The sequence below is a fragment of the Xiphias gladius genome, chromosome 4, assembly GCF_016859285.1.
Source record: "Xiphias gladius isolate SHS-SW01 ecotype Sanya breed wild chromosome 4, ASM1685928v1, whole genome shotgun sequence".
In the NCBI taxonomy this organism is placed as follows: domain Eukaryota; kingdom Metazoa; phylum Chordata; class Actinopteri; order Istiophoriformes; family Xiphiidae; genus Xiphias; species Xiphias gladius.
In genome coordinates, this window is record NC_053403.1 from 14721392 (window position 1) to 14736145 (window position 14754).

General features: G+C 38.8%; 1 protein-coding gene across 1 annotated transcript in view; it reads right to left on the reverse strand.

Moving 5' to 3' along the window:
• nbas (NBAS subunit of NRZ tethering complex) overlaps positions 1 to 14754 on the reverse strand; it is a 164929-nt gene that overhangs the window by 65437 nt on the left and 84738 nt on the right. Inside the window, exons 41-42 of the mRNA XM_040125994.1 lie at positions 8168 to 8391; positions 7800 to 7910 (exon numbers count right to left, since the gene is read on the reverse strand). Coding sequence (XP_039981928.1) covers positions 7800 to 7910; positions 8168 to 8391 — 335 coding nt within the window. The remainder of the gene's footprint in view (positions 1 to 7799; positions 7911 to 8167; positions 8392 to 14754) is intronic.

Below are 14754 nucleotides of genomic sequence, written 5' to 3' on the forward strand. Positions count from 1 at the left end.
CTTTATGCTGATAACACTGTTATTTACACTTCAAACTCTGATATTATACAAATCCAGAACTTTACAATCCTGTTTTAACTTGTCCAAAACTGGTTCATAACAACAAACCTGTACTGAATAAGAAGAAGTCCCGGAGCATCGTGTTCAGTACGTGACACAGTCGCTCATATCTTGCATTATTTCTGATGATTGGTCACCAGTTGAGAAAGTTGTTTCGTTCAAATATCTTGGACTATGAGTTGACCCTGAACTTGTGGTTGTCTGAGTTCACTTTATTGCACAATTAATTGTTTTACATTCCAAGTCAGAAAAAGAATAATTTCTCACGTGATACTACCTATTATTAATTACGCTGACATTGGCTATAAAAACAACTCTGACACTTATCTAAGGCCAATTAATGTTTTATATAATTCTCTATGTAGATTTGTTTGGAGGTGTCCATATAGAACTTACCATTGTTTCATGTATGAATTGTTAATTGGTTGCAGCCTAAATCTAGAGGGCAATTTCAGTGGGTTCATTTCATATTGAAATGTGTCTATTTTAATTGGACCTTCCTATTTGAAACAGTTTTGGCTCCATGTAGATATTCATATCCACTCAGACATATGCAATATCCCTTTTTCTTTGTCCCTAGAATTTTCAAAAAAGTCAGACACTTGTCATTCCAATAAAAAGCTGCTCCCGATTGGAATAATCTTCCTCTTTTTCTGAGATCTATTACCTCTTTCCACTGCTTCAGGCCATCTTTATTTTCTCATCTTAAAACAGCCTGTTTAATTTGTGCATACTTTCAATCTTCAGTCTATTTGTGCTACAAATAATCTCTTTAGAAAGCAGGAGGGACAGACTACCTGTGAAAGCAGGGCTACCTGTTTTCCCAACTTTGAATTCACCTAATGGATACTGCTAGGTCTAACTTTTATAACATTTACTGAACATTTACTGAACATTTACTGAAAATTTACTGAACATTTACTCGGAGTTAGTGCCAGACTAACTGAAACCGTGTCATAGAATTTGTCGGTGTGGCTGCATTTGTTAAAACAGATGACCAGAACTCGAGTGTAAACTTTGCAAACAGCAATTTGCATATAACAGCTCAAAAACCAACATGGTATATCATGTAAAAACGGTAGGCTAACTTGTCTGCATTAGGATGCTCCATCAACTTTTATGTTTAATGCTTGAGGCTTTGGATCTATACTCCTCAATCGTTCTTGTGCTGGGATCACCAGTTGATATAGTTCTATTTTCGGAAATCATATTGAGCAGGTGCAAGCTGGTTGCCTCTGAGTCTGTTGTTACCATTTCAGTGTAAAATAATTAGGTTAAAATAATTTAATATGCTGCAAATACTAGCTTTTTATGTTTATTTCATCATAAAGTCATTTAGGCTAATAAGGCTACCAGGCAGAGTGCACTCAGTGCACTGTGGCCGATTTAGTTCATCTTTAACTTTTCCACGTGACCAATCAATTGGTTGAAGAGTAGGTATGATTTCAGTCCACCAAGATTTTCTTTGGTTGACTGCAGCCCTAGATTTATTATCCGGTTCTTTGTAACTAATTTTTCTTTAACAATAGCTGAGGTCCGGGGGAGCGAGCTGTATGTATTTCTGTATTTGCATGTATTTGTGTATTTTATGTAATGCTGTTTTGTCAGTCTGTGTTTTATAAATTTGTATTTGTGCCTATAGGACTCCCTCGATAATGAGGTGCTACATCTCAAGGGGCTATACTTTCAATAAATTCTATTCAGCGATTTGTTGAAGCTGTGCACCACTTGTCCACTTCTTTGCTTTTCAAAAAACATGTTTTGCCACAAAACTAAAAGTCAGAAGTAGCAGGTTTGCCTCAAGAATGAGAGGACTAGCGAAAAAAACACAAGCAAAACACCATAGAGAGGAGAAGTGGAGAAGAAAAAAACCTCACTGAAACACAAACAAAAGTTAAACAAGGACAGATACAAAGTATGAAGAGGCAAAGGTGAAGTAAGGCTGTCTGCAAGTGTGTTACTGTGAGTGCAAGTCTGTTTATCTGTCAGAACGGGACAACATCAAAGAGGACAATGTTTCCTCTGGGCTCTCCATCAGAGCTGGCTGGGAGGCTTTCACTTATGAAAAAAATATAGACAGTGACAGCAGTGCAGCAGCTGACAATAAGCTCGATAATGTAAATAACACTAATCATCCTAACAACAGGGGCTCTAATCAGAATGGGGTTAACAGAACAACTAACTCTGAGTGAAGATGCTCTCATTCACTTTCCCTCTTGTCTTTTTCCTAAGTGCACAAACAAACAGGCAGCGTAAAACCCCAATCAAGGTCTGATGTTTCACTATTTAATCAGTTTAGCTCCAAAGTGACTAAAAAAGCAAGGGAACAATGGCAAGTGAAACAAGAACTTGTACAGGCAGGACTGTTTTAGGGAGGTTATGATTCTCCTTGGCAAGTGCACACAAGCATGAATAAGGACAGCTGTGAGCAGCGGTTTGTGCCCAGCGTTCATGTCAGGCTCTGCTTTAGCTGACTGTGTCACTGTATTTCTTCAAAGCCAGGCTGTAATCGTCTCTCAGTCTTTCTTCTCTACCTGCTGACAAAATGTCTTCAATGCCTCTCTTTGCTCAGGTTGTGAGCACCTCCTCTCTTCTTTCTCCACGTCTTTCAGCATCTTTCTGTTCAGCATTTCTGTCCCTGGTAGTTTTATTACAAGTCTACTGCATGCTAGCTTTGCTACTGCTGCTTGCTTGGTGGTATTTCTCTCTATACACAACACAGTTTCCCACTTTATCTCGGTTGTGTTCATGTGGCTGTAATATCAGGAGCTTCTCATTACAATCTTTTCTTGTTTGTTTCAAAAGCCGGAGTGAGGAACCGATTTAATTCGGTTGAGTATTCCTCAGTCTCTGTGCTGTTCCTCTCCTCTCTCATCCCTCTCTTCTTCCCCATCTTACATTACCATATTCTGTTTGGTGTCTCTACCACCATGTCTTAACAAAAATAGGCCGTTTTCCTAATATTCTTAAATTCAGAAGCATATTTAATTACCATGGTAATCAGACAGCCAGAATTGAACTCTGGGGGAGCTTTGGTGGAGCAGTGATGATTATTCAGCACATCATGTTGTTTGAATTTATGCAAGCTGTAATTTTTTTAAAACGATCTGTGTTGCTGATTTCTTTAAAAATTACTGTTACAATCCTGTTGCAGAGGATTGGAAAAGTGTCTTTGTACTGTAGAGTTCAGTACAGGACAATTGCACACAGAAATTTTCTTTTCAAGAGGAGAAGCATATAGCTGATTCAATTTTTCATCGTGCCCGTCACACATTTACAAACGCACACGCAAACACACACACACACACACACACACACACACACACACACACACACACACACACACACACACACACACACACACACACACACACACACACACACACACACACACCTAACATGCAGTAACAATAATTCTCCACACACCATGTGCCACACTTGATCATTAAGGAAGAGTCAAAGGATAGGGTACACATGTAATGTATTTAACTCAAGCCCATATTTACAAATACTTAAAACTAAAACTTACTATTAGTAACTATGATTTTGCTGAATTAAACATGTGCAATTGCACTCACACATAAATGAACATGTAAATAATGGATCATTTAAACATTAGGAAAATCATACATATTATTTTAAACCTGCAAGAACTTATTTTTTGGCCATTTGGGGGCAGTGGAAAGAAGTTGTGAACACAAAAATGACCATTTTGTCAGCTTTTAATTAGTATGGCCAACTTTTTAGTGAACATGTTGCCTTTTTCACAACCACCAGATACAGAGCAATATTTGTGTTTATTTGGAGTCATTTTTCTGTTCACATGATGAATAAAACTCCAAAATTCCCTCTTCCTTTAGCTTAGTTTTTGGTCTCCACCAACTCCTGAGGGAAATATCTGGCTCTTTTTGGCTGAAAACAAGTGCCTGTTGCATCCAGAGACTATGTTACTGAGAGCAGTGAGAGTGAACAAAAATAGTAAAGTGGTGGACCATAAAACCAAAAAAAAGAACTACTAGTCGCTGCAAAGCTAATGAGTGGGTCTTAGAGCAGCTGCAAAGTGGGGTGGCTACCACCTTCACATTACACCCACTGTTAAAAATATTGATTATAGCAGGTTTGATGATGTTAACACTGCCAAAATCACATTAAGATTACTTGTTAACATTAAATAAGACTGAGACTACATCTACACTAGTGGCTCTGTCTGGCTGTTCTATGGGAATGCTAGTGTTGTTTAGTTTAGTGTGTTAGTATGTTTATACTTTCTCATTAATATTAAACCAAAATACATCTGAGGTTTAAGAGAATGTCATTAGTTTAGCAGGTATTTAGACATAAACAACAGTATGATTTTCATATGGAACATACTATATATTTCTATGCTATGCTATGCTATGCTACAAATTTCCAAAGGTACTATCACACACAGACCAGGAAGAGGCTGAGGTGGTGGATGGAAAAAGCAGCATAGCCATTCAACAGTGGTATGAGGCAGTTAGAAACAGAGGGGTAAATGAGAGGCTGATGGCGTAAATGGGCTGACTGCTTTGTTTGAAGTGTCAAACCTAATTGACCACGTACCGTGCATGTGGGATGTCCTGTCTAAAATACCCCCTGTTTCATTTCAGTTAGAAATACTGTTTTTGTACAACTGAAACCATAACTCAACCAAAGGTTAAGCAGTTTTATTTGTCAGTCCAGGGCCTGCTCTCTGTGGTGCTCCCCCCATATTCTCCATGTCAAGGTCATGCTCGGGGCTCAAACCTTGCAGAGTTTCTGTGGACAGCACATCAATAATCCCTAGACAGCAGAACCAGCAGCACTGAACAACTTCAGCTGAACACAGAATGTACTGTACCTAACCTGTGTATCAACAGCATGATCCACATTCCCACTGAATGCTACAAATGGGCTTTTTTTATTCTAGACAGGGAAGCTCATTGGCATGCTAAGCACACTCAAATAAACACACAGCAAGCTTGCAGAAATTTAATTTGAGAGAAATACTTGGGATAATTAAATCTAGTATGTCTAGAACAGTATGATGCAAACAAAGGCATACACCGCCTTTTCACTCAGGTGATAGCTAATCAGCTAGTAGCATGTCAACATCCTCATGCATATGCCAAAACGAAGACCCTCATTTGTAGAAATGAACTGATATTGAAAATGAACAATCACTTCATAATAATTCATGTTTTTCTAAAGCAAAATCAAAATACAGAGTATGCAACATGACATTAAAGAACAAACCTATAAAAAATAAAAGATCTATGGTGAAACTGCAGCGACAGAGGGAGGAGGGAGAACTTTTCTGTGGCAGGGGTGACTGCAGTTCACAATATTCTTACCATATTATATACTGTATATTTTATATTCCAAGTATTGATATAAATATACATTTTACTGCAAGGTCTCTGGAAGATCAAAGGGGAAATTTTGCCAATGTACACAGAGAAAAGTAAGGTTCAAGTGAAGGGGATTTTATAAAAAGAAAACGGCTTCGCTAATTTGAGGGGCCTTCACAACGAGTATTTGGATTCAGGCATTTCAGGAATCATGGACAGAGGAAAACTGGCCTTCTTGTGGTAATGCCTATTGATCCACGATATTATATATAACTAGGAGCTGAAGAGTTAGAGACGATGCAGTCTTATCATTTTGGAACCTTAGGAGGCAAACAGTTCGGCCTGTATTGTGCGTAACACTGCTAATGAATGACTTTAATTTGCCAGATGAGGTCACCAGATGTGCAACTGGAAAGAGCTAGTACAGAATTCAAAGGCGTCCTCCCTGTCTCTGATGATTCCTCATTAGGCTCAAAGCAAAACACATCTTGTAGATGAGTCAGAAAGGAAAGTGCTATAAAAGATTATTTATTTCTCATCATGGGCATACAGTGATTTGCAGAAAAGCAGCACAAGTGGTCAGCAACTGCTGGCAGCAGGTAGGAACTGAAACGAGCTTGGAGCTGTGTTGTTTGAAATGTCAAACCTGATCTTTTTGTGGATTATCTGTCAACTGATGTGGAACACATTATCTTTGTCTGCCGCCTGAAGTAATCCAGTGTTCATGCATTTAACCAAAATAAATGTACGACAAACCCAGAAAGACGAGCTGGTATCACTGATGTTAGGTACAAGCTGTGTCAAATGGTGATATTTTGGTGGAAATTTTGCCAATATTTCATCTTGCAAGACAGTACTAAGTGTTCAGTTGGCAAAAGAGGCAATGCCAAACTGATTTTCAGCTGGTTATTTGAGTTTGGAACAGGTCAAGACAAACTAAATATACAAAAATGAATCTGAAGGGTTTGGCTGAGCCACGGGCACAACATTAAAAGATTAAAGAAAGTGGACAAAGGCTACAACTGAATTGGCAGATGATATCTGAGAGCAGGTTAGCACCTTTCTGTTTTGGACAAGTCATTTAAATGGTTTAATAGCTGTCATTAAAATGTCAATAAAAATGGCTGAAATTCATGTCCCTAAAGGCTTCCAGTGAAGATCTACAAAGACCTACACACACAGAGAGCAAGGCTGATGACGGCGGTGTTTAGCAGTGCATTGATTCCTCTGAAGCGTTTTCTATTTATTTGGCCTAAAATACATTTATGCATTTTTCCATTTAACCGTATTATTACCATATCCACTTATTTTTCGAGTGCTGCAGATACCTACAGTGGCATTAAAACTTTGGTTCATACCAGGATAAACTTGTGCTGACAGCTTCCCTGCAGGGATCAATAAAAGTCTAAATTCCATCTCGTACTCATGCTTCTGTCTGCATGCATCTTTTCCTTTAAGTTTTCCCTTGTTTGCTCTATTTACAGTATACCAGTCCCTGCATCCATCCCTTTGTAAAATCAATAAGTGTATTGCAGTTCCTTCTAGTCAAGATTATAGTATGAATATTCTTCACATATTTGTCACAATCTTGAGATTTTGGTAGCAACTCATGCATAGCAAGCGTGGTAGGGTTTTAGGAAGGTATAGTTTGTAATTTATCATTAAGTGTAGTCCATAAACCATTTCTTTATATCAGAATGCGACAGCAGGATATTTATCACATATCCACACACGTGTGCGTGCGCGCACACACACACACACACACACACACACACACACACACACACACACACTCACTCGCATCTCGACTCCGCATCCTATTAAAACAAGGAAAGGTGCAGAGCTAGTCAGATCCCCAGCTATGAAGTCAGAGAGCAAATAAATTATGGAAATAGTCTGACACGCTCACGTCCTCTCTCTCTCTAAAACACAAAGGTGCGCACATACACACAAACACGCGCGTGCAATCTCATCATGGGGCGTTTTAAGTATCCATTTTATGTAGGCGACTTTTGTTATAACTCAGAGGCAGTGGTGCTACTTAAATTAACTTTTTTTTTTTCATTTCACTTTTCAGGATTTTAAATACAGAAGGGACAAGGGTTTGTGCACAAACAAAACCTAACAGACATGGGAATACATAAGTAGACATGAGCCATAGATGTTTCTTTATCAAAACAAAAATAAATTTACGGGGCATTTCAAATGCACATAGACAGACTAAATTTTACAAACTGATAAGATGACAAAATTGATGTGAACTAACAAACACCGATGATTAAAAGGAGATGAAAAATGCTGAGGCGGAGCTTATGTGATGGTTTTTGTATTAGTGTGTGTGTGTGTATGTGTGTCTGTGTGTGTGTGTGTGTGTGCGTGCGCATCTACCTGCTATCTGTAAAGAGGAACTCGAGGTGAGTCATGTAGACCTCCCACAGAGGAACACTGTAGCGCTTAGCCAGAGACAGAGCGATTCTGTACACGCTGTCATCCAATGTCCTAAACACACAGACGCACAAGCAGAGTGGAGGAAAATGATGATCAGATTTCACAGCATTGAAGCAGAAACAACCCTCACTCCCACTCATATGCATATGTGGTACAAAAAAAAAAAACAAATAAAGTGCACCTTACTAACTAAACTCCAAACTGCAGAAATTATCATTTCTATCTGCAACTGTGCCCGGAAAAGTTTAGTCATTCAGTTTAAGGAAACATGGTATTGACGGTATGTTCCTTGTCCCTTCCCTTCTTACTCTGTGAGGCCAAGGATGGTCTCCTTCTTGTAGTTGGAGTCGGAGCTGAAGCGCTGGACGTCCACACCGCGGCCCAGCCCCTGTAACACCTGGGCCTGGGTAAAGTCTGTGAGACGCTCGTTGTACACATGCAGCTGGCTGATCAACTTTTGCAGCTCCTCCGGCCAATCCGAATATGCAGACACATGCTGTGTGACCAATCGAATCAGCTCCTTTGGGTTGGCCTGTGAAAAGGGGAATAATTCTCATGTTTACACACAAACAGCTGCTGAACGTGTTATTTCATGCTGGTGGCCTCACAGAGTAAAAGGATATGGATATTGTGCTAAAAGCTAAATTTGGTAATCCTGAGAATTATTGTCATGCCCACTCGTGTGAATAAAAGCAAATAAAAACTGGGCAGGCGGATCCCTGCCCTTTTGCCGTAGAGGAATTAACATGTTGGCTACTGATTTGAAAACCTAAACCTTTAGAATTCCTGCCAGCTTACTACCTTTTAAACTCGCTCCACGTACGTACTGTAAGCATGGTGCTTTGCTTAACAATAGGCCACTCTTTTAAACTATTTGCCAAATTACATGTTTGTTCCTGTCCATTACATTTAAATGATTAAATTCATTTTTTTGGTTAAATGAAAAAATGTTTACCAAAATGTATATCGAATAATTTAAAAAAAACAACAACAAATATAAATTTAGTGTATTTGCCATATGATGGAGGTGGCATGCAGTTTCCGACTTCTTACTGATACTATTGTGCTACTGATGTGGTACCAGTGCCTTTATATATTTGCTTTTTCTTGTTAAATTAAAGAAAAATTATTTATTATTATATTTATTGAACTCTTCCTATTTTGGAAAAAATCACAATCACCAAATATCTATTATTTATCATTAGTTTCTCACTCCCCTGATTTAACATGAAATAGAAGACTAACTTGGAGTAACGACATTAGAGAGGAATTACTACTATAAAGACAGAGTGGAAACATATTTGTTTACGCATTTATATTTGTTTCATGTATAAATTTGAGGGACAATATCTCCTCATGGTTCCATCGATGTATCAAGAGAGCTGGATACATCGCCACAACTCATCCCTACAGCTAATTGTCCCAGTGGTCACTCCTTTTATTGAAATGAAAAAATCCCCTGCTGCCCAAAAACCATTTTCCCCATTGACCACCATTATAAAAGCGACATCTATAAAACTGGAAAGAAGACACTTCAAACTGCAAGCAAGGTCAATTACTACTTTTTCTCTTATTCTTAAACCATGATGGTTTCATATTTGCAAAACTTTCCCAGAACCTAGAAAAATGATTTTTATTTGAATGACGTCATCTAAATGTTAAGTGTATGGGCCAAGCAGGAACATGCAGGGGTGGGGCTAGCGGAGGACAAATTAATGTGCTTGTGCAGTGGGCCACATAAAGCAGAAGCAAACCCAGAAACCAGAAAACCTTTTTGGCTTATGCACCAGGAGAGCCCACTCATGTACACCAACTTCCCCACGTCTGCCAAGCGGAAAACTTTTTCTGCGATATTTAGATTTTTTTTTTTTTAACATCTCCATTGAGGTTTTTTGATGTTCAATATGAAAATGCAAGTAAAACTGTGTGGAAATATACTAAGTGTTAATAGGATTGTCCAGTTATCAAACATTTTAGAAAGGAAGATTTATTTTGGATTTCTTGTATGGCTGACACGGAACTTCCTTTGTTTACCTGTTTTATTACCTTCTGTATATAACATAACTTAATATCAACTATAGAGAACAACAGGATCTTACGTGACAGACTCCCTCTCCTTCTCTATCTATCCTTTTACCCCTAATTTGCTTTCAAATGCTATTCCTACCCATAATGTGATACAGGAGGTTCACTACACTGTTTAAGATAGATTTGATCAAATCCAAACTGCCCTTAAGGCTTATCATTTAACTATGCCACACATTGAGCTTCAAACACCCTGCACTGCGTGCGGTGCAAAACTTCACAGGTCTTCCACTCTTTGCCGTGACAAACTAATGAGGCAATTTTCAAAAATGGCTGTAATTTTCAAAAATCGGCAGAAAAGGGTAAGGGCAGACCAACTAGCCTGGCGTTACTTCCATGAGTTTGTTTCCAGGAAAACACTGACAAATGCACCTGAGTTAAATCAGGCAATTTAATATGCGTCCTTTTTCCTACATGCCAAGAAAATATGTGTAAATGTACCAGCAACCATAATTGCTACCGTGATTCGGGCCTATGGGGAATAAGAAAGTGGATACACATTTGTGAGAGTGTCACTCGCAGGGAGCGATAGGTAAATGTTGCGTCTTTCTCATCACCTCTGTTCTAATTAAATGAGGTTTGGTTTTTGGCATCCTATATGCTGTCGCCCAGCAGGATGAGATGGTTTATTTGTTGATCTTATTTGCATGAGGTAATTATGGCTGCTGGAAATGTGTGAGCTTGAAAACAGAAGCATGTGTGTGTCGGTCTCTGTATTACTCAGCATGTGTGTGTGCCGTTAGATGTGGCCATAGATGCAGCCCTGGTGGCAGATTCACAGTTCAAAAGAAGGACAGGGGATGGAGTGGGGAGAAGAGGTAGAGAGGGAAGAGTATTAAAAGTGTAGAGTATAGACAGGAAGTTAGGCGGGTGGGAGAATAAGCCAGGAGATGGGAGGGAAAAAGTAATGGAAAGGAGAGGAGAAAAAGGAAGATGGTGATAATGCTGGCACCATTATGGACATCATTTTCAGACAAGGAAGAATGACACAAAGGGAGACGACAGAGAGAGAAAGAAGAAAGTCTGCTGGAACTGTGATGGACAGGCCAGTGTTTGAAGAACTTTACTGAAATAAGGCTTTCATGATGAAACACTGTTTGCATTTTCTCTGTCTCTCTCTGTCTCTCTCTGTCATTCATCTACAATACTTTGTCCTTTTGGCTATCTAGATTATATCATTCCTTACCTCCCCATACACTGCTTTTTCTTGCATCTCTCAATTTATTTAACCCCCCTCCTTCATTAATGAGGAATCTCTAGAACCCTTTTTCTTTCTAATAAGCATTCCTTGCAATCTCAATTGTCTGCAAATTAAGCACAGACAACACCCATTCATCGTTTGTTCTTCATCTTATCTAATTACTTGCTTATTTAATTTCAAAGCATCTTAAAAAAAACCATCCTAGTCTTTCTTCAAAAAGAAGAATGTCTAAACTGTATGTAAAGTATAACTGAATAAGATGGTGTGCGATGTTACACAGCTGGGAGGAAGCCAACTCTCTCCAACTCCCCCTTCAGCTATTGCACTGCTGCCACAGGCTCTTTTCTCTTTGCTCCCCTCCTTCCTGTGATGCCGCTTAAGAGGGAACAGTCTAAATATAAAAAGTCTACGTCTTGGTCTCAATTCTTTTCAGCAACACTTATTCTCTCATCTTCAGTCTTAATTTCCCATGTTATTACTTTATATTTCCATGTCTACAACTATCAAAAATCCTTTTCCCCCTTTTCCAAGGTGGCTGGTTAAATATGTAAAATAAATATTGTTATAGTAACCCTTTGAGCCAGTCAGTTTTATTATTGTGATTACCTAAATCTTAAAATTATATCATACAGTATTGTTGTCCCTTCTACCACCCACTGTTTCATCTGCAGAGGCAAGCACCATGTAAAACTTTAATTGACTGCTAGTACCATGAAAAGTTAATATGAACATGTTATATAATGTATGTATCGACAGATTAAACTCTCATTTTTTCAGCAATTGCGGTAATCTTTAAAAAGATTTTTTTTTAAAGGTATAATGTTTACTGTGGTTACTACCTTAGTTTATCATGTTAGCATGCAAAGAACACAAAGAACAGCTGAGGGGAGTTAGTTTAGCAGGTACTTTGTTAAAAATGAAGTAATAATTCATTGGTAATTAAGTACTGGACACATCAAAATTTTGACCTGATGATGGAGGAAATGTCAGGGGATCACCAAAGTTATTACACATAACCCTGAGGGGATCATCAATGTCTTAATCAAATTTCAGGGAAATCCATCCAATAGTTGTGTAGACATTTCACAAAGAACCAAAGATATCGACCTGATGGTGGCACTGCAGCAAAAGTCAGGGGATCATCAACTATGAATGTCTGTTGGTTGTGCTACAAAAATAAAAGTCAGGGGATCACCAGTATTTAATTGTATTAGGAGTCATCCTTTGAGGAGCTTGAATGTATGTACCAAATGTAATGGAAATCCTTAAAATAGTCTTTGAGATATTTCACACATAACCAAAATTGTTTACCGGGTGATTGCTAGCTGAAAAGTCAGGGGAACTTCAAAGTCATTAGGATTCAATCTCTGGGGACCATGAATGTCTGTACTAAATTTAAAGGCAACAGATGTCCAATAGCTGCAGAGACATTTGAGTCTGGACCAGAGTGGACCGGAAAAAGAGAACAGGCCAAACCTAGGGTGTGGCAAAAAATACAACGTCTCCCGACACTTCTATCATTCTGGCAGTCCAAAAATGTCCTAGTCTAAATTCATATTCCTTGCAAGAGTGTATGATCAAATTTGTTTTAATTTATACAAAGTGCCCCCAAAAGGGGTTCGGGTGTTAAAGGGTTAAAATCTGCTAAATTTTCAATGTAATATTATTTTCTGCAAATTATTAGATCATCAATGCCTTACACACAAACACACACACACACACACACTTATACATAAACCTGTTCAACCTAACCTAGTTTTTCCACACGTACTGTCTCTTTGTTTGGAAAGAATCACATAGAGATTACAGACAAACAGTCATGCCTTCCCTCTTTACAGACTTGTCTCGTAATGATCTTAATGAGTTGTGTTTATGTCCTGCCCGACACTTTGTTATACAGTCAGTGGCCTCATTAGCACTAATTCAGCAATGGTGTATACAGTATGCGCACATAATTAGGAGGAATGCAAGGGGGAGAGAAATCGGGCACCAATTTTAAAGGAATAATCACTCCATTAACAAGCTTGGCTACACTGTGGGTCATAATACACCGTGAAGGGGACTGATCACAAGCAAGATACGTGCCTGCCAAGAAGACTGCAAAGATACAAGAGGACAAGGGGTAACTTAGCACAGTCAAACGAGTGCATCTAATCAAAGGTTTACAGACTACTTAGTCTCGAACATCCCCAGTCAACTGCAACAGTGCATTTAGAGTGCATATTTGTCTATTAGGGCCCTTTCTACAGCTACTCTGCTCTACAGTGCTCCCATGGGAAAAATATAAACTACTAATGATTGTGGTACAAGGGTGCAATTTGTACAAGTGCACAATTTGTACAAGAAGAGGAAAGTGAAGTCATTGGATATGCGGTGCTTTTCTATGAGGGGGAAGTCATTCAGTCTAATTCATTATTTCAGTCAATTCAACAACAAGGAGCTGGCTCATTGGTCCAGTACTTCCAAGGTCAGCTCCTGCACCCGGCAGCTTGAATCCTGTTGCGGCCATGAATTGAAAAGCATCTGCGATGACCGCAGGCAATACAAAATGTCACTAGATGTAAGAAAAGTGCTGTTTTATCAAGCGATGTCGCCGCTTTAAGGCAAACGCTTTACCTTTGCTGAGTGCTTTGTTGAACTTTGTGATTTATTTTTCCAGTCTGAAAAACTTAACATTCTGTCCACACTGTTAGAGTGATCAGATTAGAGTATCAGATTGAATCAGAAAACAAACTTTCTTAACAACTTCTCTTAATAAAGGTAAAAATATTCATTCCAATTCACTGACTCCATCTGAGTATATAAATTGTCGGTAAGGCATCTAGCAAGGATTTTTGGTCTCCTATTATAAAAGTTAAATGTTGTAATGAGATATTCAGAGACCTAAGCAGTTTTTCTGCACAATAAACTCTAACGTCGCACTCTATCGTATGTATGTGTGTGTCTATAGTACAATACTTTAATTATGTGTGTGTACCACAGCTTTGAGTGATCAACACTCTCACTCAGCACATTGCCAGAATGACTGCACATTCACAGCTACAATTATGCTATGCACAAGCATTCTCACACTCACAAACACAATCAAGGGGAAAACTCACACATGAATACATTGAAAAGCACAGGTAAACAGACCTTAACACTTACATAAACATGGGCTATTGTGCAATATCGTGTAAACACCACCAGCAGAATAATTAAGATAAAGACCACCTCTGTTTCGCAAACAAGCACTTTAGACAGTATAATGAAAACTTCCAGCGCAAGCAGGTAGAAATCGGCTCATTATGCCCTTGTGGAATAATGGAAACCCAGCCTCCGTGTCACTGAGCCCAGTACTGCTCCGTCATGCCTAGGAGGTGTAATCAGATGGGAAAGTAACAGTTAAAGATCTTTAAAGTCAATAGTGGGCGTCATAATCTTCAAGAAGCAGGGCGCTGTATGTTGTAGACCTCTGTGGCAAGTAACACAAGACATTAAACAGGACTGGAGTTGAAAAAGCAGTATTTTAAAATTGGAACAGTAATAGATACAGAGTCCCCACACTTAAAAAGAGCTACAGTATTAACAGATGAGTACATGATGGAAGACATGTGGCTGCAACACCTT